The 26073-nt window shown below is 34.6% G+C and overlaps 4 protein-coding genes, 1 long non-coding RNA gene and 1 pseudogene across 6 annotated transcripts; 1 reads left to right on the forward strand and 5 right to left on the reverse strand.

Annotated features, from left to right (window-relative positions):
• Positions 1 to 705: 705 nt before the first annotated feature.
• LOC146924847 (uncharacterized) lies at positions 706 to 4615 on the forward strand. Its single transcript, XM_085709798.1, has 2 exons — positions 706 to 846; positions 1823 to 4615. The coding sequence occupies exons 1-2, from the start codon at positions 743 to 745 to the stop codon at positions 4281 to 4283; spliced, it is 2565 nt and encodes an 854-aa protein (XP_085565924.1). The 5' UTR covers positions 706 to 742; the 3' UTR covers positions 4284 to 4615.
• Positions 4616 to 5138: 523 nt separating this feature from the next.
• LOC146924848 (Golgi transport complex protein-like protein) lies at positions 5139 to 12948 on the reverse strand. Of its 2 annotated transcripts, XR_015010280.1 has the most exons (4): positions 11852 to 12948; positions 9144 to 9617; positions 6564 to 7637; positions 5139 to 5388 (listed from the first exon to the last, which is right to left on the reverse strand). XR_015010280.1 is itself a non-coding variant. In XM_085709799.1 (3 exons), exons 1-3 carry the CDS (start codon positions 12917 to 12919, stop codon positions 6699 to 6701), a joined length of 2481 nt encoding a protein of 826 aa, XP_085565925.1. In that variant the 5' UTR covers positions 12920 to 12948; the 3' UTR covers positions 6361 to 6698. The 2 variants fall into 2 exon arrangements, 1 of the variants encoding a protein (XP_085565925.1); XM_085709799.1 differs by lacking the exon at positions 5139 to 5388 and having other exon boundaries at positions 6361 to 7637.
• A 122-nt stretch (positions 12949 to 13070) lies between these two features.
• On the reverse strand, positions 13071 to 13356 carry LOC146924849 (uncharacterized; annotated as a pseudogene).
• Positions 13357 to 15140: 1784 nt separating this feature from the next.
• LOC146924850 (putative cysteine proteinase inhibitor 7) lies at positions 15141 to 15636 on the reverse strand. The gene has a single exon (XM_085709786.1). The coding sequence runs from the start codon at positions 15564 to 15566 to the stop codon at positions 15219 to 15221; it is 348 nt and encodes a 115-aa protein (XP_085565912.1). The 5' UTR covers positions 15567 to 15636; the 3' UTR covers positions 15141 to 15218.
• Positions 15637 to 19670: 4034 nt separating this feature from the next.
• Positions 19671 to 22053, reverse strand: LOC146924851 (uncharacterized). The gene is made up of 3 exons (XR_015010277.1): positions 21662 to 22053; positions 21484 to 21579; positions 19671 to 20210 (listed from the first exon to the last, which is right to left on the reverse strand). It is a non-coding gene; the product is annotated as an uncharacterized LOC146924851 (long non-coding RNA).
• Positions 22054 to 25551: 3498 nt separating this feature from the next.
• LOC146924852 (cysteine proteinase inhibitor 5-like) lies at positions 25552 to 25884 on the reverse strand. Its single transcript, XM_085711899.1, has one exon. It carries the CDS (start codon positions 25882 to 25884, stop codon positions 25552 to 25554), a length of 333 nt encoding a protein of 110 aa, XP_085568025.1.
• Between the last annotated feature and the right edge of the window lie 189 nt (positions 25885 to 26073).

The raw sequence follows: 26073 nt of genomic DNA on the forward strand, positions 1-26073 counted from the left end.
AAAATTAAGCGCAAGACTAGTGGAATAATAACATCTAAGGTTGTGATTTAAAATCTACCAGTGATTTACATGTCCCATGTGCATGTCCCATGTGAAATGCCACCTGTGATTTAATCTAAAGTATTCACATGGATCACCCATCTTTTAGTCCTGACATTTTGCTCTATAGTACGCACTAAAGTCTAAACATCTTTGTAGACTAGTATTTTTTAAATATTAACTTTTAATAATTCTTGTTAATAAATAATTAAAATGTTAAAGATCAAAATTATACATTAGCATGTAACAATCAAATATGTCATTTATTTTGTGACAAGAGGGAGTAATATACATGATAGGACACAAAGGATGGTTCATTTTGAACCAAATGATCTCAATTGTAAAGTGTGAATTACTGTACATAGTTACATGTCATCAATCATGTTACTCCCTCCGTCTTGGAATATCTGACCCATTTTCTAAAAAAATAGTCTCAAAATAACTGAGTCATTTCAATTTTCAATACAACTTTCATCATTCTCAATACAATATAACTCTAATTAATACTACTTTCATCATTCCCAATACAATATATTTCACTTTCTCCTTTATTTATACATTTTTCTTAATCTGTGTGAAAAATCAAACTGGCTCAGATAAAACGGACGGAGGGAGTATTATAGTGCAAAGGTACACATGAGCAGAAAAACCAAATAAAGAAACATTATTACATAGGAAATTGGAAGAAACCTTTGTTACAACGATGGCAAACCATGTTGTTGTTCCTCCTTTAGTTGAAAGTAAATCATCTGATCCTCGTAACATGATCACAACTCTTAATTGGAGGGACTTCATTGATTCTAGCTGGTCAGTATCCATTTCATTTCATAGATTAATATTGTTACTCTTTCACTTCTTTATTTGATGATGATTCATGATCTTAGAAGTGAAGAATTTGTTAGTGTTACATACCAACACTAGTTGCAATTGCATGCATATCATTTCTTGTTGATGTTTTTTAGGATGTTGGCAACATGGGATGTAACAAATTTGTATAAAGTTGAAAACTTTACCAAATTGGTTTGCTTGCTTTGTGACTTTACTGTTTCTGAGAGAAGTAACCAACAACCGTAAATGGAAAAAGTCTGTTACTGATTTTTGTCTTGTTTTAGAACATTGTTGGATAAACAAAAAAATTTCCACAATTGCTGATGAAAAAATAATAAATTGAAAGAATCTTACAATCAGATTTTAAGCAATAGCTGCTGTATCTCATATTTTAAAAAAGTTTTTGTATTTAAAATCTGTATAAACCCCTTATAAAGATTCTAAGGACTTTTTTTGCAACTGAAGATTCATAAACTTATTTTAATCTTGTAGCACCGACACTTTAGATTAAAAGCATGCATGTCCAATCTGATTACATTCAATCACTTTCATTTCTCAAATTTTTACTGGTGACGGTGTCTAGTGCTTCCTAGTTTTTAATCGAGAAGCTCATCTAAGCTATAATCTAACTCATTCTGTATTTGACTTGGTATAATAATTGCTTAGTTACCTTATGCTGTCAATCAGAGACTGTTTTTATAATGTCAGTTATTTTTATTTTTTTTTGGTACATTTATAATGTCAGTTATATTCATGGTTTTTTATTGTATGGAGTGTGAAACCAAGAGTACCGTGTTGACACGAACAAAGAGCACTTTATTCTTCATTTGTCATCTTCAATCTGCTTTATTCTTCATCTGTCATCTTAAATCTGATGCAAAAGCACCGCTGGTTTCGGTGGCATTTACATTCTTCTTTGTGTGCATGCTCCTGATAATTGTTTTGTTTCAAACAGGAAGGACGCAAATTATAAAAGAAGAGCCATTGCAAGTCTTATACAGGCAGTGTACTTTCTTGAACTTGATAGGCAGGAGAACAGAACAAAAGAAAACTCTCTAGCTCCAGCTTTTTGGATTCCCTTCAAGTATAAGCCCACACAAATATTGATTGATGAAAGAGATGGGTCAATTTTCGGTGCAATATTTGAATGGGATCGGTCTGCAGCATTGTCTGAATTCAAACCATTTAAACCAATTGGTGCTCCCAGAGCTGTTTTAGCACTCAGAGGAACATTGATCAGATTCCCTACAATGCGAAGAGATTTTGAAGACGATTTCCGTTTTGTTGCTTGGGAATGCTTGAAGGACTCTGTGAGATTTAAAGTAGCTATGGATGCAGTGAAATCAGTGTATGATACGTATGGAAGCAGAAATGTATGCATTGGAGGGCATTCTTTAGGTGCTGGATTTGGTATTCAAGTGGGAAAGGAATTGGCAAAGGAAATGATTAATGTGGAAGCACATTTATTTAATCCACCTTCTGTTTCACTTGCTATGAGCCTTGGAAATATTGGAAAAAAGGCTGAATATGTTTGGAATAGAATTAAAATTTTGCTTCCTTCAAGTAGTGAACCTCAAGTCAGCATTGATGTGGACGAGACTTATGTGGATAAGACTTACATTGTACGATTGAAGAGAATGATGCCTCGTTTATCGCGCTTGATGGATGCTTGTTTAGGAAGCGAAAAATGGGTTCCTCATCTTTATGTTAACAAGAATGATTGGATCAGTTACTTTTATATCCATACCGATGGAACAAGAGAGAACATCGCCAATGTGGAGAATATGGATCCTTCTAATGAGCACAATGAAGCCAAGTTGTATGTTATCACAAAGAAAGACCAGAAATTTCTCGAAGCTCATGGCTTGAAACAATGGTGGTCAAGTGACGGTAACATAGAGCTTAAGCATGATATCCGCAATAGCAAATTTGTGAGCATGCAACTTAAATCTTTGAACACTGGTACACCTTCTCAGGTAGTACTTTTCTATTATCCATATTATGTTTCATTAGCCACTCGTCACATAAATATTAGAGAAGTGACATATTATGTTTGGAATATACTTAAATGTGTGCCTCATCATATAAGTGGTAAATCTCAAATCATCAACGACGGACAAATGACTTCAGGTATAAGTTTGATGGGTTGGATACCCCAGTTATCTAGCTTGAAGGATACCGGTTATTGGGTGTGGAAATGGGTTCCTCTTCTGTATGCTAATGAGAATGTTGGCGCTGTCGTGAAGATGGTTAGAAAGGAGAATATGGATCATGAAGACGGTCAAATTACTGCAAATTTGTTTACTGTCTCCAGGGAACAACTGAACTTCCTTGCAGCTCATGGTTTGGAACAATGGTGGCCAAATGATTTAGAACTTCAGCAAACTATCCGTGATGGAAAACTCATAAGAAGGCAAATTAAATCTCTATACACCGGTTCACCTTGGGAAGTAAAAAAAGGATCAAATGGTTCTTTTCTTTCACTTGCCATGTGTCTTGCAGAAAAGGAAGAATTTATATGGAAATTGAATAGTCTTAAATCCATGCTTCCTTCAAGCAGTGAATCTCGGGTGCTCAATGATGGTTACAATACTTCCGGTGTTGGTTTGAAGGGTTTGATACCTCAGTTATCTGGCTTGAAGAATGTAGCTTATCGGGTGTGCGAATGGGTTCCTCATCTGTATGTTGGCAAGAATTGTGGCACAGAAGAGGAGGTTGACAAGGAGAATGTGGATCCTGCAAATGAGAAAATTACTGCAAAGTTGCACGTAGTCTCCAAAGAACAGCAGAGATTTCTTTCTGCTCACGGCTTGCAACAATGGTGGCCAAGTGATGCAGAACTTCAGCAACCTATTCATGATAGCAAACTCATAAGCAGGCGAACTGGATCTTTATACACCAATACACCTTGGGACGTAACAAAAAGATTAAATCCTTTTATTTCACTTCCCATTTGTCTCGATAGTATCAGACAAAAAGAAGAATTTTTATGGAAATGGAATGCTGTTAAATCTATACTTCTTTCAAGTAGTGAAACTCAGGTGAATAACGACAATGACGATAACAAGACATCAAGTGTACCATTGAAGAGCTGGGTGCCTTCACTGTCAGGCCTCAGGGATACCGGTTATGCCGTGGTCCAATTGGTTCCTAGGCAACTTAGGTATTTATCCTTTGTTGCTCCAGCCACGAGCCTTGGAAATACTGAAGAACAAGTAAACTCTGTTTCATGTAGTGAAACTCAAGTGAGCAATGATTCAGACAAGACTTCATTCCAGAGTTGGATACCTTCATTATCTGGCTTGAAGGATGCTGCTTTTGGGGTGGGAAAATTGGTGCCATATCTGTATGCTGACAAGAGTGGTGGAAAAGACGACAAGATGGTTGACAAAGAGAACAAGGGTCCTTTGCAATAACATAGGGAACACCTCAAGTTAACAATGGATTTAACTCCATAGTTTGCAAAATGCCAAGTTTTCAATCTTAACAATGCAGTCTGCTTTTGCTTTTAATGTTACTCTTCAGTTTAAGTTCTTAAAACTCTAGGAGTAGAAACTCCAATAGCTTTAAGAAGTATCAAGTTATGAACTATTCGTCTAAATAGAAGTGAGGTGAAATGGTTGTCTGCGTGTGATATATAAGTGATTAGCACAAAAAGTTTCTCTAAGTTTGTGTGAGACCTCAACATGTCTGTTGTACTTTGTTTATATATATATATATATGTTTTGCTACCTGATATGATGCTAAATTTCATCTGCTAAACATAAAATTATTTAGAATAAGCACGTGTTTATTTCTTCAGAAAATAGGAGCACATTGGTAATTGGTTACCTCAGGCACGATAACATGCTTTGAGTCGTGAAATCGCGTCAAGATGTATAGGATAAGGTTGGTTCTTGATATATAGGATAAGAAAATCCATAGCAGAATCTGAAAAATCATTGGCAAAAATCCATAGCAGCATCTGAAAAATCATTGGCACATTGGTAATTTTGATTCATGTTCATTTTAAATTGCTTTTGAAGTATTGTGACCTTGCAAATGTCTCTAGTACTTTGCTCGTTAGTGGTCTGTCTACACTTTATACTTGAATGAACGACTTTAGTATCCTGATAAAAGTTATATACTGAGTATACTTATTTGAACGGTGGGTATGTTTTCTCTTGATGGTTTGGTTTACCTTATAGGGGTGTGTGTGTGTGTGTGTGCACGCCAACATGCGCAGTTCAACTTATAACAATTAAGCACATCGCTTGATAGGTCAAATTCAATTTTCAGTTAGTAATCTAAATAAATTAATTTTTTTAAAGTTTAAATAAATTCAATCTTAACGGTACATTAAACAACCAAAATACAAAGCCAAAAGTAAAAATCTATATGCATTAAATCTTAAGAGCTGATCTTTCTTAGGCATCGCTCTAAGACTTCCCATACCACACTTGTTGCCAATTATGATAATAATGTTTTTTCAGTGTCAGCTCTCGTTGCCAACAGAACCTTGAGAGTATGCATGCCTTGTACCTAAAAGAGAGAGGGGCAACTTTAGAGCAACATATAAATGCTATAAAGATCAACAAAAGATGGAGAAAATAACACTTAGGTAGAAACTAACTAAGATACTAGCAAAACAAAGGCCAAAAACGTGTTTTATATCGAAGCCAAACCAAACAAGCTAGATAACATTGGTTACGAATAGTAATATCCCACAACATCCGACAAAATGAAGGGACCAATATTCCAAGTGAAATCCAAAGGTCCAGCTGAATTATCAATGAGGTCATATTTAACAACTTCCTTAATGCAAATATTGGCTGTATCATTATGCAAACAATTGTATTAATCCGTTCAAGACAAAATCCCACCACATGCAACAAAAGACAATAGAAGATTGTGAAATTTAAATGTGTATCCAAAGAAAATGCAAGAAAAAATTTGAAAATTTTTAGCCGGACTTGGTGAGAGAAGAGAGGTGATACCCTATGTGACCATCAAGGAAGAACTCGTGGGGTTCTCAAGATTTAAAAACGTAATTGTATGATAATCATAGCGGTATTTAAGCATACAGAGGGTTCCGGTTCTATCTTGGTGTTATCCTTGCTGAGAGATAGGTGGGACAAGACAGGAGCATACAAGGGAAAAGTGGTGGGGAGGGTAGTGACGATCAGAATCATGAATCTAAAGGGTGCCGACAAAAGTTACAAGAGTGGGAATCAGAGGCAAACCAAGGTTTTTTGGGTCGGGAATCGGAGGCAAACAAAGGCTTTTAGGCAAATATTGATTTTGAATGGTTGTACCTATAAAGTTTGCACCGACATTGTATCACTTTTATACTCTTATAAATAATCTGACAAAAAAGATACGGTGGGAATGATTGCTTGCTTGTCATGCTCATGCATACATCAATTCGAAAAGAAAATAATTTTCAATATGGCCCTCTCCACCTTTGTACAACAAATACCTATATTTTCAATATTGATGGAAACAATTTAGCAATTTAACAAAGGATCAAATACCCATTAATAATGCGGAGTTACAACAGTACTTGTTTCTATCTTCAAAAAACTATATTTCTCTACATTGAGTATAACAAATCAGGAAGGAAGGAAGCTTGAACCAACATTGGTAATCCATTATAATGGAAAGGGGAAGGAAGAATAACAAATAAAAACCTATCAAAACAATACATTAGTTTGTACCTCTTGCATACCAGCAGAACTAGCAGGCCTCTTCCACATGTTACCGCAACTAAACTTTTTCTAAAAACTTTCAAGAAACAATCTGGGAAGTTACAGATGCGATTTAATTTGCTGGACCACAAAGTATTTACTGGATCAAGAGTTTGAGGAAGCCTTAGTCTTTTCGGTCAACGACGAACCCAATTGAATCATAAGAGGATAAACAGGGCTAAACTCCTTATCTCGTCTACTCCTCACATTTGCAGCATAATCATCGAGTGTTGCTTTGATGCCCTTCCATATTTGATCCTCCCCTTGTGAATCAAGCCATAATGAATACTGTAATGGAGTCAATTTGTTTCTTTGCAGAGGTGACTGCAATTCTTCAGGACCACGGGTATACAGATGATGAAGTATGACATTTGGTGGCAGATCTTGAAGAAGGGGAGATGATGCAAGCTGGGATGTTTCCAAGAATATAAGTGGACGAAATGCTCTGAGTGCTCGATATGGGGCACCAAGTTGCTCAACAGGGAACAAATTTTGACCCACAGCTAACTCCAATTCAGCCATATCCCTAGCCATTCTCAATTTTCCTGATTCTGAAAGTGGTCTGACAAGAGAGGCGTGCCGAATGAAGAATACCAGAACACGGGAAGCCATACTCTGGACAAGCCTTGTGCATATGTTTTCAACTCCCGGTGTTGCAGTTTTTCTGGAAGGCAACAACTTAGATAGAAACTCACTGCGGAAGTGAAGAATACATTTCTGGAGTTCCTCCATGTAAGGTGATGCATTATTGTCCATAGCAGCATCCATTCCAAGCATTCCAAAATTATGATCGTGTATTTGCAATATACAAGACTCAAGACGATCGAGCATTGACTGGAATAAAGACGTTACCGAGTCACAGGCAACGCCATATATTGCACCCAGTGAAGCAGACAACACATCTGCAGCAATACTGGGCATTCCTTTAAGCATAGATGATATTCGTGAATGAACATCTTGCAGATGTTGACACAATGTAAAGTTTTTGAGCTGTGCTGGTGTTGCAGGGCCACTTACTTGACGTGATTCAGGACCGGTGGATATCTGCCATAACAATGAAAATGAATAATTAAAAGATTAGACACTCTGCTTCTACAATTATCTTCCTTTCTCATGTGTAAAATGGACTTAAGGTTGCCTAAAGCTACCAGAGAAAACATACATCAATAGCAGTTTCAATATTACAAAACCCACAAACAGAATATTTCAACAGCTGAAACTATCTGCTCTTTTCAAAACCAAAGGTAACCTTATTGATCTTCCTTTCCTCTTATTTATAGCATATCATCTAACACTGTCAAATCAATTCTCTTACTCGCTAACTAACTAAAGTGGTTATATATCACAAATTCACAGTCCCATTAAGCTAAACGTGGAATACGCATTAGGTTAGCCAATACCTTTTGTTGAGACTTGACATATATTGGGACATACTCCCTCCGTTTCAAAATGAGTGTCGCTTTAGCCAAAAAAAATTGTTTCAAAATGAATGTCACTTTCAGTTTACAATGCAATAATAAATTTTTCTTTTCAATTGTACCCTCCAATTAATACTCTACACACTACTTCCAAAGTATTACTTTTAAAACTAACCAATAGTTAATAAGGATAACTTGGTAAAATAACCATTCTCTTTCTTTTAATCATTGCATTTCTTAATATGTGTGTAAACACCTAAAACGACACTCATTTTGAAACGGAGGGAGTAAAAATTTATTCACAAGACTAAGGGAAATAAGGTCCGCTGACTCACTAGACTTCCTGATTGAAAACCATATACTCTTCAAGTTTTTTACTCCCTCCGTTTCAAAATGAGTGTCGTTTTAGCCAAAAAAAATTGTTTCAAAATGAATGTCGCTTTCAGTTTCCAATGCAATAATAACTTTTTCTTTTCAATTGTACCCTTCAATTAATACTATGTTACACTACTTCCAAAGTATTATTTTTTCTTAAATGAAAAACAAACCAATAGTTGATTAGGATAATTTGGTAAAATTGCTATGATATTTGACTACTTTATTCCATTCCTTAATCTGTGTGCAATTGGCTAAAGCGACACTCATTTTGAAACGGAGGGAGTATAATTTAAGCATGACCATATCACGATAAGTACAACATGTTAGTAATATGTGTAGATGTTTGATAAACCTATCTAAAACATTAGCAGATTAACATAGATATACCAACAAAGAAAGAAAAAAAAGTTTCATATTTCAATGGTTGCTAGTCATTAAATGTGGTACTGTCACAAGACTGGCAACACATGCACAGATGAACTCCTCAACGAAAGAATACAGAGCCCTTATTTGATGATATATGCATAACTGTAGTTAACATGATTTTTCTCCTCCTATGTATCCACTCTTTCCTTGTCGCGAATATTCTTTTATAAACAATAAAGTAAAACATTGACAGTTAATTGGATAACCTTCCTGGAAAACCACGAACTGGCTAGTTTTTGAATACTTCCAGACTAATAAATATAGTTCATAAAGCATTGTATAAATAGCAAATGACACCTTTAAATACAATGAGGTCTTTTTTGTTTACCTGGTATTCAGCTCGCTCTGCAAAAAGAAGCAAAACCTTGCCAATTTCACGCAAAACAAGAAGTGTTAGGCGTGCATCCATCTGAACAGCTTCTATCTCTTCCTGAATGCGTGATATTATTCTTGATATTTGTTCCCTGGAGGGAACACTTCCACGACTGGACATAGGAAATACATTATTCACTAGATCTGAAAGACGACTCAAGCAGTGACCCAAAAATGCAGACTGGAATATTTCAACAGCTGAAACTATCTGCTCTTTTCCAGCTGAAGTAATAGCTGGCAACACTCCTTTGACATCCGTGTCACGTGAAATTCTTTCGAGGAGATTCTCTATCATGGAGTAAAGCTTTGGATATCCCATAGTAAAAATCTCTTTAACAAAACTTGAAGCAGTGAAAGCAGATTTCATTTGGCTTGCAAAAGCTTTTGCAATCGCCTCCCAGACTCGATCTGTTAGCATAGGATCACCTTCCTAATCAGCAGCAGTAAAAGTTAGAACAGTGAAAAAAATACAGTTACCAGATAAAAAAATTGTGAATTATAGCAGCTACTCGAATAGAGTAAGTGCAATCAATGTTCCTTGATAAGAACTCAATACTGTCAAAGTAAACCAGATCCTGAAGATTCCGTCGGGTAAATAGATAAATAGTAGTCAGATACATTGTATAGGTTGACAAAATCATGTAATTACAATAATTAGAATTACTGTACAACAACAACAACCAAGCCTTATCCCACTAAGTGGGGTCGGCTACATGGATCAAATGACGCCATAGTGTTCTATCAAAAACCATATTTAGATCCAACTCATTGACCTCTAAATCTTTTCGAATGGTTTCTCTAATGGTTTTCTTAGGTCTTCCTCTACCTCTTTTAACCTGACTCTCCTCCATTTGATCTACTCTTCTTACAACGGCATCTACGGGTCTTCTCTCTACATGTCCAAACCATCTAAGCCTATTTTCTACCAACTTTTCTACTATAGGTGCTACCCTCACTCTCTCTCTAATGGTGTCATTCCTAATCCTATCATGTCTAGTCTTACCACTCATCCAACGCAACATCCTCATCTCCGCTACGCTTACTTTACTCTCGTGTTGACTCTTAACCGCCCAACACTCCGTACCATACAACATTGCCGGTCTGACTGCTGTCAACTACATAATTGGAATTACTGTAAACTACATAATTGTTATTTTTGGTCAATACATATTGCAATATATGTCTCACTTTCTCTTTCCTCAACAGCCCAGACACCCTATGAAAGATGTCTGTTTGCCCTTGGCACAAGATAATATTATTTTTCAAAACCTAGATAAAAGACGTTATTAAAAAATTCAATGCAAGATCTTTGTACATCTAGCATCCTAATCAATTTATTCTATTCTTAATACAAACGAAAGAATACAACTACAGGAGATTATATAGTGATCCTGTCCAATTCAATACAATCCATTCAGTGATGCTTGATGCATCAGAATCAGAAGCAAATGAGCAGGCATAATTTTTTTCCATACCCTGCATCCTATTTGTAACATAAGCTAAGATATAGAGGTATTTGACTGTCTGAAAGCCTATCTGAATAACTCTACAAATATGAGAAACAAATAATTGACCTTGTGTCCTTATATGGCTTAATCTCTCTTCACTTATAGCAGCACAGTAACGCACAAGTCATAGGACCCTGTGTCCTTATTGACCTTGTGAATTTTTCTCCCAGCCTTGTAAATCTATCCTTTCAAGCATAATAGGATGGGAGAAAAATTCACAGAAAGGACAGATATACAAGGCTGGAAAATGATTCATATAGCACAGTGAATCTACTGAGTTCTCATTTTTTAAAAAGGAAATGTCATACTTGTGGGATCTCTGGCATTTAAAGAACTATATGACATGCCTGCAATAGATTTAAAGATTTTGACATGTTGTCATGTCGGGTTCTTCATAAGAATCATTACAGAATGAACTTATACACTGAAATTAATAACCATTGACACAATTCAAGCTATTAGTGTAATTCACTATTGCTTCCATTTAAATAGATTTATAAATTTTCACATGTTGTCATGTCGGTTTCTTCATAAGAATCATTACAAAATGAATTTATACACTGAAACTAATAATCATTGACACAATTCAAGCTATTAGTGCAATTCACTATTGCTTCCATTTAGGAAGAGGACACACAAAAATAACTCCCATCCCATACACTAAACTTCACATCAAATTAGGTTTCTAAAACTGAAAACAAAGTAACCTGGTTTTGTTAACAACTTCTGCAAGCTCCAAACTTTAATTCAACCCCCAGAATCCGGTTTCTTTTAACAGGAAGAAAGTTGGAAAATCCACATGTATGTGTTTACACAATTTATATCAGCAAATCCATTGTAGGAGAGAAGTACTAGTATCTCCTTTGCAACATAAACCAGGGCATTCACTAACTTTAAAGATGCTTATCAAGAAGCTAAAATAGAAAGCTTCTATAAAAATTACCAACATGCAAATAAGAAGCCAATGTCTATAAGATCACAGTTAATGCAAGATTTCTTTCTTCACAAGTAATTCTTAAAAATTCATCAGAACTAACCCTACCTGAGATTCTCTAGCATTGTATATAAGCATGTATGAATATATATATAACAATTCGATTATCACGTAAAATGAAACATGGCTTCAAAATATGGATGAGAAAGTTCCTCTCCTCACCTGAATGACTTCATCAAGCAACAAAACATGTGTAAATGGATCGCGTTTCTTCGAAAGCACCCTCTGCAAATGCCACACAGCCACAGTAATGGAATGCAACTGATCCATACAATTCCCCAACCTCTGCCACAACGCCTCTCTAGCCTTACCACCTCCACCAATCTGAGGAGTCCCAGTACCCCTAATTCCACCCGGTCCAAACCCGCTTCCACTCGATCCCGTTATCGCCTTCATATCCAATGCTACACTCACACTCTTAGCACCCATACCCTTATACTTACTAATCACTTGCTCCACAGTAACCTTCAATTCACCAAGATTATAGAAAACTTGTAATCCAGTACCAACTTCTGCTTGATTCAACCCTTCCATTCCACTTTCCAGAACCTTCATCGCTTCTTTTCGCAACCGATCTCCACTTTCTTTCACCCAACGGATCTCTTCATCGACAACATCAATTCCGGTAAGATCATATTCATTACATAGACTGATGATCTCAGAGTGAAACTGAGCAGCTTTTGCAAGATCAACTTTTTCTATTTCTCCGCTCATGGTATCGCGAAGCTTCTTTGAGACTCGGAGTGCACGAACGGAATGTTGGAGAAGCTCCGTTGTGCGGTGGAGGTTGGTGAGTTGAGCGGTTTTGGAGGCAATTGAGCGGTGTGGATCGGAGAGTTCAGATCGGAGACGGCGGAGGGAGGATTGAAGAGATGAGAGAGCGGATCGGAGAGTGGAGAGAGCGTGATCGGCGTGGTGGAGAGAGGAGAGTTGCGAGAGAAGCTCATCGTGACGAGAGAGGACTTCGGTACGGAGCTGATTCTCGAGGAGGCCAATGGCGTGGTGGAGTTTCTCGGCAGTGGAGGCAGGGGAGCCGGAAGAGAGTGCGGCGGCGGAGAAAGTGGTGGAGGAGAAGGAAGGTGAGAGGAAGGAGGAGAAAATGGGGTCGGTGGAGAGTGAATCGAGTGCGGAGGAAGCAGTGGTGGTAGGAGGGTGTTTGAAGGTGGAGAGACGTTGGAGTGGTGTCGCGACGGTTGATGCCGGTGACCTCGCCGCCGCTGGTGAGGCCATTTTCGGTTTTTCAATAATGAGAGTGAGGCGAAGCGATCTATCTGCACTTCTCTGTTTTTATCAAATGTTATGTGAAATTACTCTTTTCAACTGTTTTTGAGCACATAATTTGTCATAATACATACGGTCAATATAATAAACATTTTCTTTAACATTTTACTTTTTTTTAAAAAAAAGATTTTTTTTAATTTTATTGTATTAGTCGAGAACAAATGAAACAATCTTTTGAGTTTTAATTTGGTGGATTTGTTTTGAGATTTACTTATCATTCAGCTAGAATATTCAGAAATGGCAGCCACGACAAAGATAGAAGAAGCAATACGTGGAGACAAGAACAACAGCTTCATCCACAAAGAGTACCCTAAAACGACAGTATCCATAAATGTCGTTTGAAGATGATCAAGTCTCAACCTAAATGCAGAGAATCTCCAAGACCAAATTTTTATAAGTTAGTATAAATTTATGTTTCGTCATAAATTTGGTTGCACCAAATATATTTATTTGTGAAAAATATTACTAGTAGAAAAGTTTGGCTTGATGTTATTTGAACCATCTGGACGTCCCGGAACGACCTTATGTTTTCTGGTGGCGCTCTGAGAGAGGAGCATGTGGTGGCTAGAGCAAAACTCTTAGCTTGAAAGGGGTTTCTAGCTAAGTATCCTGCTAGTTCCTGCACTTATCATGAGTGGGAGGTGCAGCTCGTCCTTTGTTGGCAGCAATAGGGTTTTGTAGTGGTGGTTTTCCTGGGGTTCCGAGGGGTTAGGTGGGGGTTTGCTGCCTTGCCCTTTCCAACCTGGCTTCCTAGGTTTTGCTTTTGCTCTTTGTTCTTGCAGGGGGCTTCGCAGGTGTGGGACGGCTTCCTTAGGGTGACATCTCCTTGGTTGTGTTTTTTCCTTTTCTTTGCGGTTTTTTGTGGTGTTGCTTTTCCGGTTTACTCTTAGCTCGCCTTGTGGGCTTCGATGTTTTTCGGGGGTGTTTTTTTCTGATTTTATGGGCATCTTTGGATGACCTTGGGGTGTATTTGTACAGTTCCTTTTTCGTTATATATATTGTCATTAAAAAAAAGACAAATTTATCACTTCATACTTGAATTTACTTTACTTGTTTTGACACTTTCAATATCTATAGTAACTACGCACAAAATTTTGCCACCAACGAAAGATGTAAAACTCAGATTCGTAAATTTTTTATTCAATTACTTCTCTATTGTAGAAGGTAGCAATAACACTAATGTCTTGAAACTCCCACTTGATCAAACAAATTAATAATATTCCCTTCACATTAAGATTGAAAGCTCACAAAAAAAGGGTAAAAACAAATATAATAACCTTGAATAAAAGTGGTAAAGTGGAAACACAGCCGAATAAAAAAATTAGAATTAAAGAATACCCAGCTTCGTCACTGCTATTTTCTAAATAGAGTGATTTTTTGTACCATACATTAATGCTAGTTTATTTTTAACCAAATTCAAAATTCGTTTGCATTTTAATTTTCAACGAAGAAAAGCGAATATTCATTTAATGTGAATTAGAAAATTAATAAATGCTTGTACCAAAAAAAATTAATAAATGTAAATTAGATCAATAATATGTCACATGTACTATAAAATAAAAAGGAGTTTAATTGGTTTATATTGTAGATGAAACATAGAAGATTCTAAATGGAAAGATCTAACTCAAAGTTGGATGTTTTGGAATACCACCTTTAAGAAAAGGTCGTCAAGAAGTCATAGTCAACACATGGTTTTATACATTCGACACGTTATCCTAATCAGCCAATCGTGTTTAGTACTTGCACAACATCGTACGAGGAGCAAGGAAATTTGTCCAATGTGGCTACAAAGCATGACTAACAAAAATATCAGTTATTAATTATTAATTTTTAACAAATAAATTATATTCTCTTAGGAAATTCGTTAAGGAATGACCGTTTCTTCAAGATAGCTTTAATTTTAAGGAACAACACATACTTAACTTCTTTTTTTATGAAATACTAAATTGATATTTTTCTTTTCTAAAAGAAATGGTCTATGAAGAATTCAAGCACTGTCAACTTATGATTGGTGAGACCAAGCTTTGACAAACACAAGTTTACATTCTAGAATGATCATTTTCTCTTTTAATCAGTTGTATGCCATCAATTTCAAAAATATTAAAAATACTCTCTATTAGGGGTTCAAACACTCAAAATAAATAGTCTATATTTAATACTATAAGATCATATAAAAATCAACATTTTATATAGAAAACATAAAATTTTATTGCTATAAGATCATATAATAATCAACATTTAATACTCTTTAAGCATGAACAAGTTCAAAAGAAACGAGCTTTCTGTAGTGCTCCAATGACTTCTCGAACACAATAGTTCTATATTTATGAGAAGTTGAAAGACCGTGTGCAGAAAAAGTGAGGCGGTAGACGGTCCCATCAACCACATTTTTAGATTCACCATAGACGACCTTCTCAAACGTTAACTTCTCTATAGTAATTCGCTTGTTGAACTCGTTAACAGCAAACTTTGCAATTTCTACCACGTGGGGATCATTGATGTCGACGGGGCTCCAATCAATGAATGTTAAAGCTTGATTCGTGCCAGATAAGGCCAACAGAACAATGAGAATAAAAACAAGGGATTGAAGTGTCATGATGCTTCTATTGTAACTGCTATATTTTCAAGTTTCACAATTCGTGGTTGTGTGAGTAAGCCTTGATCAGTTTGGTTGTTATATATATATATATATATATATATATATATATATATATATATATATATATATATATAGGAATGGTAGATATTAGAATATAGTGTGAAGATAACTTGGAGAGCAAGTTATCTAGATAGCTTGGAAAGCAAGCAAGTTAGTTAGGAGTTAGTTACACTAACTCGCCCCTATAAATAGCTCTCACCATTGTACTCATATTCATATCTTTTATCAAATCTATTGATTCTCCTATGAGTCTATATGGTTATCTACCACATGAATACTACTATGCTCTCTCTCTAGCTGATCGCTATGACCTTTATCCCTGGGATTCCATGATTCGTAACATGGTATCAGAGCGATACCCTAGGGATGAAGATGATGATGTTGCTTCCGCTTCCGATTCAGAAATTGGTGAAGATGAAGATGAAGAATCTGATGTAGTTCTCACAGCAGCTTCTGCCTCTTCCATTCTTGAATCTTCAGCTTCGCACAATCACATCGTTTTCGGTAGTTTTGATTCTCCAATTGTTTCGGTTTCTTCTCCTTCAATCGAACCAAAACTCGATGGATTCTCCGTCCAAATTGGTGAGATTTCTTGCGTATTCATTGATTCTTGCAAGAACATCGTCGATTGTGACGATTCTGTGTTCGTTACTTCCGAAGAAGACGATTACGTGAAGGATGTTGAAGCAGCATTGAAGAATTGCGATTCTGTTTTCGATGCCTCTGTATCGTCGGAAGAATTCATCACACACGCAACTCCGGTGAGATTGAGGAGCTCTGTTTACGGCGTCGCCGCCATGAGGCCTTTCGCCTTATGGTTGTTCGTCGGAAAACAGTCTGAACAACCTATTTCTGCCATCAATAATCAGCCTCTGTTTCTCTAATTACATGACGAATCAATCGTCGATTTCGATCCCGGTGGAAGTGTTTTCTCGTGTTCTCTGTTCTCGGATTCTAGTGTTCTACGATGCACCTCTTTCTGTTTATTGTGGATACCTTGGGATCGAGGAAAGAAACGTTTCTCGGCATTGATCTTAAGAGATAGAAGTTATGCGCGTTTACACAAGTGCTTCTTAAAGAAAGGTGGTTTGGTTATGTTCAGATTCATGCTTGGATTTGGATTACAGCTTAAGATGTTAAAAGAAGAATTTCTCTGTTCCTGGCTTAATTCACTTTCGATCTTCATCGAATATCACTGCAGAATCACGATTGGAATAGTGTTTGTTGATGGTCATGATTCAGCGTGTTGTGTCGTTTCGTTGTTCCAATATCTGATTCTTAACAGGTCCAAAAGTTATTGCCAGAACAAGCTGTTTTCGATGAATTCACTTTTCTCTTGCAGAATCACTTGCAGAAGAGCGCTTTCTATAGCGTGTTTCCAAATCGTTTCAGAAGCGCTTTATGCAACGTTATACAGAAGTTCTTTTGATTCAATGTTTAGAAAAGTTGTTTTTGGAAGAAGCCCGTTTTGCACAAGAGGATTATCGCGTTACTTTGCACGTTTTACAGTAGCTTTGCAGAAGCACGCTTTGAAGCAGTTATTTTGCATCTGATTATGGAAAAGCGATTATTGAAAAGCACGTTTGGTACAAGCTTTTTTGGTCAAGCACCTTCAGCTAGCATCACGTTATGGAGAAGCTCATTTTGGAAAACGCGCGGTTTGCATTAGCTGATTTTGTCTCAGAAGTGTGTTTGTAGCTTTTGAAGAGGGAATCACGTTTGCTTTGAAGAAGGAATCATGTTTGCATAAATTTGGAAGACCAGCACTTGCCTATTGTTTGTCACATGGATCTGGTTTTCTTGTTTGGGCCTGGGCTTCCTCATCATTTACTATCAGTCTTTGTTAGTTTACATCTATTTTACTTGGTTTACCCCCTAGTTTGCCTAGTTAATCTAGTATGAATGATTTGTAATTTTCATTGTATTTCAAACTCAAATTGGTGAATTTCCCACTTTGAGTTTGAGGGGGACTATTAGAATATAGTGTGAAGATAACTTGGAGAGCAAGTTACCTAGATAGCTTGGAGAGCAAGCAAGTTAGTTAGGAGTTAGTTACACTAACTCACCCCTATAAATAGCTCTCACCATTGTACTCATATTCATATCTTTTATCAAATCTATTGATTCTCCTATGAGTCTCTATGGTTATCTACCACATGAATACTACTATGCTCTCTCTCTAGCTGATCACTATGACCTTTATCCCTGGGATTCCATGATTCGTAACAGTAGATTTGAGATTAACCATGCTTTCAATAGAAAATTGTGAATGTCCTTTCTGAGTTTGAAACAATGTCTACATCATGTCTTTCAACTTTTTTATTAGCTTTAAAAGAAGATTGAGAATATCCTTTTTAATAAATGAAAGATAACCTACTTCACATTTTTCTCTAGTTATATGACACACACTATATTGGAACACTATGAGTTAAGTGTTGATGTGTGAATTGAAAAACTCCTATATCCCACATCAGGTAGATTACACACAATACTAGTGTTTATATAATGGATGTATTATTTTTAAGACTCAAACCATTAAATTTAATTATTTATTTTTTGCAATTTTTTGTTTCGGTACACCTCATCGCCACGTAAGCGATTTGCACACGTCAACATACACTTGACACATGTCAGCACATGTTGAACACGTGCTTTAAAAAGATCGACTTAGTCTGTAACTCAGCCTAGTAATCTTCCTTCTTTTAATAAGAAAATGGTTCATAATCATCTTCTAGGAGATTCCAATAAGTCTGTGTAAAACACATATTTAATTGGGTTAGCAAACCATGGTTATGTTCATCAACAAACTTTGTAACTCGCCACTCGCTTAAAAATGTATCACAGGACTTTTGTAACGAGATTCGTAAATGAGCTTTACATCCATACTATGATGATTCTCTTTTTCTTTGTTTTTTTTTATGGTTTTTTTGATTTTTCAAGAGACTTTACCTTCATGATGGAAAAAAATCACGCCAGCTAATAATTCCATTTTGTTGGATGAATCTACTTCATTTTCATGTTTTTTTTTTGAAAGAGCTACATTTTCAAGTTGAGAACCCATGTTGATCATAAGCATATATCTTATAAAAGACAAATTCTTCTTCTTCACTGAGAACCAGGAAAAGGAACCAGGAAAAGGAAGAACAATATTTGTCTCATTACAAGTTACATCATTATCAACTTCTTCTAAAAACTTATTTATCTCAATATTCTAACTAGAAGACACAAGGCTTTCTTTTTCAATACTTCCAAATTTATCACCTTCTTACACGTCTTTTGCCACGGGTGGCACTTTGGTGACATTAATGTCACCGTGTCATTGCATCTGGACCACACATTGTCATTGCCATTGCATCTGGACCACACAACACATCTAATGTCACCCAATGTGTGGCCCAGATTTAATGTCATCGTGACATTAATGTCACACAAGTATTTCCCCTTTTGCCACCATATTTCGATCAAAATGCTCGCCAATTGTATCTGAATAATCATTCTTCAGAGAAATATCTTCCACCCAACATTTATTAAAATCAAAATTACTTATATTGTTGTTCATGTCTGTAGCACTTAATATTTCCAACGGTAGTTAACTGTCGTTCGCTCCTTAACATTTAATTTAGAAGGGAACGGTGGTTAACTATCGTTGAATGTATTGTTGTCCTTTTCAGGTGTGGGAGACCATTTTTTGAACACTACACCATTTATCCTTTTCAACAACAGTTGAAAAACGTTGCCTGAACTACAAAAATCGTTGCCTAAAGGGACGCTTTTCAGGTGTCTCCTATATGAGCGTCGCCTATTGTCTTTGGGGACGATTTTTCGCGCTCTTTGAGCACAGTTTTTAAAAGCGTCGCCTATACCTGAAGAATAGAGGACGCTTTTTTCATGGTATCTATGGCTACGCTTTTAAGCGTTGCCAGTGGTGGCTACAATAGTAAAACGTTGCCTTATAGTAAAACAGGTAAAACACCAAAGAATTGTTTACTAAAAAGTATATAAAAAAAATTAAATTAAATCTGTTATAGCTCAAACGAGATCGAATTTAACTACATATCCATGAAAGTTAAATTATAATAAAGTTGAGCCAAAACATTCATTCTTGGTGCATGAGTTCAAACGATAAATCAACACATAAAAGTAAACAAGTACAAGCCTAACATAATACATAGTTCGGACTAGTTTAAGGCTTTCAATTTCAAGCCTAAGTAAAATAAAAAATCATTCAACTTTGTCTTGAAATTCACCAACATCTATGTCATCCTCTTGAAATTCATCACCTACGACATCCTCTTGAAATTCATTATCTACGCCTTCATTTTGAAATTCATCATCTACATCGTCATTTTCATCATCTTGAATCATACCTTGTTAAAGTTGACATTAAAGGCAGGCGATGCTTGATAAAATAACAACCTTTTGGACAACCTCATTGTTCAGCCTTGGGTAGGTGTTGCTTGAAGCCAAGACATCAACATTAGCCGAAAAGAAAGCTTGCAAAATGACATGCATTGAGAAGCTAAAAATATCAAATGAGTCACTATGTGCAGGCTGCTTGTGTAAAAGAGATTATATATATCGCTGTGAACACAAAGGTAGCACACACTAAGTAACATTGAGTTAAGGGCCTCATCTATTATAGAAATTGTTAATAATAAAAGATACTATCGTTATGAACAAATAGTATGCCATAAAACTAAAACAAAAAATCACTATCAAGAACACGAGTTTAGTTTGACCAATGTGATTAAGTTGGTGTCATTATTCAAAAAATTAAATTAAATATACACACAAAATGGCAAAACAAAAAAATATTCTCAAAGAGAGGAACTAATTCATTAGTATTCATCCCATTTTCTAGCTACAAGAAAACTAAATCAATTGAAAAGATCTATCAACTTTCAACACAAGTCCAATCTTAGAACATATTGAATAGAATCTAGTAGAAGAAAAGCGTGTGCAGCAAAACTTGAATGCCTGTCACAATATAGCATAAACTTTTTTATTTTTGAGACATCTCAATTATAGTTAAAGAATGATTTAGATGGAAAATATCAAAGTTTCATTTCTTTTCCCTTTCAGAAACTAATACTAAACTTTGAAGACATGAGACTAGTGAAAATAGTGTGATCATGACTGTTCAAAAAATTCTAAGTAAGAGAAACTTTAAGCATCAATATATGATATTTGATTTTCAAATAAAAAACATATTATATGCAATTCTACATGGACTACAAATATACCATAAAGACTATAATGAGTGATAAAGAGTGAAAATTAAAAAAAGGTACAACAACATATTAAAGAGACCCATCCATTCTCCTTCACTTTCGTATATTATTTAACTACCTCCATCTTATGTCTTTTCTTTAGAGTCATGTAAGACAACATTTCCTCCTAATTTCCTTACACAAACACAAGCAATAATGTGCTATACAAGAAAAACAGAACAATGCAGACCACACGCCCCAATACTCTAGAGCCAATACACAGAACTGAAACAACTAAGTCCCCTAAAAAACTATTAAACCAAAACCGCTACCCTGCTGCAAAAACAACACTAGCATACCAAAACACAAACATTGGGTGGAAAACAGAGGTCGACAAACCACACAAAACAAAGCCAAACAACAAGTGAATCCTAACAGCACAAGATAGCTATTAAAACATCACCAAAACAACATAAAATACCTACTAAAAATCACCAGCAGCGGCTCAAAAACTATTCCCCTCCAAGAGAAGAATTTGATTCGAAAGCTACCTATTCAAACTATCCTCCAGGTTCGAGCACCATTCATAAAATAGACTAGAGAATTCACTTAACTATAATGTGAATTAATGAAGATTGGCTTACCTTTTAACATAATTATAATGAAGATTGGCTTATGATAGTGTTTTCTGAAACCCAAATATTTTTTTAGAAAATTGTTGATGCTTCAAACATTGGTACCTTATATCACAAAAAATTATCAAAATAACACTCATAAATTTAAGAGAAAAATGTAAAACTTAAATAATTAATTGTGTCATACCGTAGGTGGGATTTGTGTCTGAACTACGAAGTCGAACTGCGAAGTCGAACTCGAAGGTTTGGTTTCTCCATCACCTTCTCGAATTCGAAAAAAACACAACACACTCAAACTAGGTTTTCATTTCTCTTGCGATTTTGGTCGTGAACGGCAAAATCGAAGGGTTTAGAGGGAAATAGTTTCATGTCTGAGGACAACCAAAATAGTGGCTAAACACCAAATTCAATTTGGGCATTAGGTCAACATAAATTGAAATTGATTTGGGGCTTAAGGACAAAAGAAACGAAATCGATTTGGGGAGAAGAACGGTGAGCAAAAAACGATAAGGTTTGGAAAGAATAATGGAGAACTGGAAAATCAAGATGTTGAAGAAGTTGTTTGGATGAAACTCGAATAAGAAGATGCGGTTTGGGTCTCTCTGTGTAATATAATATCCATGTCTTTATTTATTTATTTATTTTTTGTTTAAATAATATCCCTATCTTACTATTAGTTTTGAACGATATGTAACACTTTATTTCTAATTGTTTTTCTTATTTTTTATAGATTTTTTTTAGAGATATGATATTCTGTTTTTTTAATGTTTTCTTTTTGGCGGAATTCTTTCTCTTTTATTAACAAAAAAGATTTTTTTTATTTAAAAATAATGAATTTTCCTTTGATAAAAAAAACTTTTAATCTGTACGTATATTAGACAATGCTATGAAAAAAAATTCCTTTTCCTTTTTAATTATTTTTAATAAACCACTTAGTATAATTTTATAGTATGATTCCTTCAAAAAAAATATAGTATAATATTACATACATATATATATATATATATATATATATATATATATATATATATATATATAATTAAACCAGAAAAGTTATATATATATATATATATATAATATTATTATTTTACACTAGCGAAAAGACTGACACTCACGTGTCCGTCTTTCCGCTTTTATAGTATAAATTATTATTTTTTGAATGACACCAATAACAATCTTTATTATAAAAAATGTTGTTGTTTAAGTGTATAATTGGGATAATGAAAAAGTAAGTATAGATACACTCATCTAGTTTATTACACTTTTTGAACGATAAAGGGAAAAACTAGACATTTTTCTTTGTTACACTTTTTTTAAATGATAGAGGGTTCAATCACCGCATCGAAGACCTTTAGTTAGTTTTAGGATTAATTTGAAGTTGATACACTTATGTGTTGTTTTAATTTTTATATCACCCATTTGAGGTCGACTTACACTCTTGTGTGGTCTTACTGGGTTAGGTTTATGTCCCCAGTTTTTATGTATTTTTCCCTTCTTTGAATAATATTTATGAACATTAGACAAAAGATTAAAGTAGATGTCAGCTTAGTTGGAGCCTCTCTTTTTTATGTCGTTTTGCTCTTGCCTTATTAAGAACAACTTAAAAAAATATATTATTATCACTAACGTCAAAAAGGACACTAATATTCTTTCAAATGTGCTTTGATTTTTTTAGTCCTAGCTCATTTGTTCCATTGAAAATCGAGTCGGGTTAGCCTATCGGGTTTTGAGTCGGCCCACTAACAACATTTTTATTTGATTTTTGTTAGAAAACACTTGATTTTTAAAAAATATTATCAACTAATTTAAATATTATTAATAAAAAATATTTAAATATGTAAACCTAATTTTTTTTTGACAAAGAATATGTAAACTTAATAAAAAATAATAAATTTTAACTAAATATTTGAAAGTTTATACATTATTAGTGTGATTTAATTGAAAGAATAAATCTAGAATTTAATTAGTATTTAATATTAATGTAAAAATTCTTTACACTTTTATGTTCATATGATCATTTTTTAGCAAAGAGATAATAGTGAAAACTAATATATATAAAAACACATAAAAAAATGAATAAATCAAAAAATATATAAAAAGACATAAAAAAAATGAATAAATAAAAAAAGTAAAATAAATGGTTCGGACCGGACTGGCCCAATTATATAGATGAGCAAGGTCAACCCATTTGACACCTCTATCACAAAGGTTGAAATTTTTGCAACATTTAAAAAATAACCTTTTATTATTTTTAATGTGACAATTCAAAAGTGTCCCCAGAAGTATGTAGAGGGGACGTTTATTGAGTATTGCCACAACAATGTTTGAAAATCGTCCCCATAGAGATTGTAGGCAACGATTATATGGGCTTGCCAAAACATCGTTGTCAACAATCATAAAACGTTGCCAGAAACTACTTTCAGGCAACAATTTTCACATGTTGCCTAAAAAAGTGTTGCCAGAGACCATAAATGGTGTAGTGGAAGTGTAAAGAGTGATTTTCTACAAATAATGTCTTCACATCTTAAAAACAAACACTCCTACAACTAACTGTAAGTCATGCGACGGATAATTCCTTCCATGAATATTAAGTTTCCTAGACACTTTTGTACCCAAAAAAAAAAGTTTCCTAGACACATAAGCTATTACTTTATTATTCTGCATAAATAGGCTATTCAATCCTTAACCAAATGCATCACAACATGGTCGGTCCTAAGATTTTTGGTATCCAATCCTTTTAATTATTCTAATATTTTTCTTCTTGCATTTTTTGTTGTAAAAGATTCATTTTTATCAAAGTTCTCTAAAAATATATTTTCAATAAAATTAATCAAAGACAAAGCTATCTTAGAAAACCTTATGTGAACCTCCAGTATTAACATGTTAAAGTAAAAGAAAAATAAATCCAATCTCTGAGCGAAAAAGATGAACTATTGTTTTAAAAATAATAAAATAACTTAAAATTCATCGACTTTAAAAGAAACAAATAAAGAAGTTTCTCTTAGAAGCGGAGAATTAAATATAAAATTCCCAAGACCAAGGCTATTGGCCCTCAACAAAAACTTAATCACGGTCAATTTAAATGCTACATAGACGCTTCATTCTCATCTCAACTTAACAGAGTTTGAATTGAAATTCACATTCAAGATGATAACGACAATTTCATTCTTGGCAAAACATAATGGCTTTTCCCGCTTTGTTTTGTTCAACAAGGAGAAGCCTGTGTGGTTTGCTTAAAGTATTGCAATGGGTACATGATCATATAGAACCTGTTGATTTTGAGATGGATTCAAAGATTGTACGTGGATAAGTTCCATACACAAGGAAGATTTTTCCAAGCTAGGTGCTATTTTATTTGATTGTAATTTCTAAAGCTCTTTTTTACTTATTTTCACAACTTATGTAGAGTTCATTAGAAGACAAGTCAATGAGACAATTCATGTTCTTATTAAAGTAACCACATTTTTTTTTGGTTCATATCCATATTTTCTTTTTTACTCTTTTTTAGTTTATTCATGGAGCTTCCTTTTGTTATGTTTATTTGGTGGTCCTTCCTTCCAGCATTTTGGTCCCCAATCATGCAATTTTAAACGAAATTTACTTCCAGTTTGAAAAGTATACATGTAAGTGAGAGTTGTGAGTTAATTAATGTGGGATTATACTTGGTAATTCTGTTACAGGGTCATTCCAACTTGTAATCCCCTTCACTTCATATTTACTTGAAAAGAAGAATTTCCCTTAACATATAGTTTAAACATTTTTTTTCCAACTTGATTATGATCTGATTTCTGATGATACTTTGAAACAACTTATCCTTAAAAAATAAAATCGACGTAGGGTGAGATTTTAATTATCTCAGTAAATTTCCCAAAGTGGAATAAAAGAGTATTAATTTTGTCTTCCAAAGTCGTCACTCATTTAATCTTAGTTAATGTATACGTGAAAAATCCATAACAACTTTTTCATAAAGTCATAACTATAAGGAAGTTTAAACATAGTTTTTAGATCTAAAATTCATTCTAGTATGCAACACATAAAATTTTATTTCCATACAATCATATATATAATAAGCAACAATTAATAATGTAAAGGAAAGAGTGCAAAGAAAGTGAGAAGGTGCTCTGATGGCTTCTTAGACACAAAAGCTTCATACTTATTAGAAGTTGAACCATTGTAATTTGCGGAAACAGTGAGGATGTATTTAGTCTCGCCGTTCACAATATATGATAAAGCATTGATGACTTTCTCTAACTTCAATTTCGTCGCAGTAGTTTTCTTGTTGTACTCAGTAATAGCAAAATTAGCGACATCAAACACATGTGGATCATTGATGTTGATGGGCATAGCTTGATTTGTGGCCGCAAATGCAAACATAACAACAATGATAAAAACAAGGAATTGAAATCTCATGATGCTTGTATTATAATGGTTAACTTTTCAAGCTTCGAAAATTATGTTGTTGTGAGTAAGTCTTAATCGGTTAGGTTGTTATATATACATAACACAAATCATATCAAGTTGTTAAATTATTTTTACTAGTGGAAATAAATATAATTAAGTCAATTTTATTTTACTCAATTATGAAAAGAGGATTACATA

Source organism: Medicago sativa, chromosome 5 (genome assembly GCF_051527215.1).
Source record: "Medicago sativa cultivar Bolivia chromosome 5, Bolivia_mono, whole genome shotgun sequence".
Taxonomy (NCBI): Eukaryota; Viridiplantae; Streptophyta; class Magnoliopsida; order Fabales; family Fabaceae; genus Medicago; species Medicago sativa.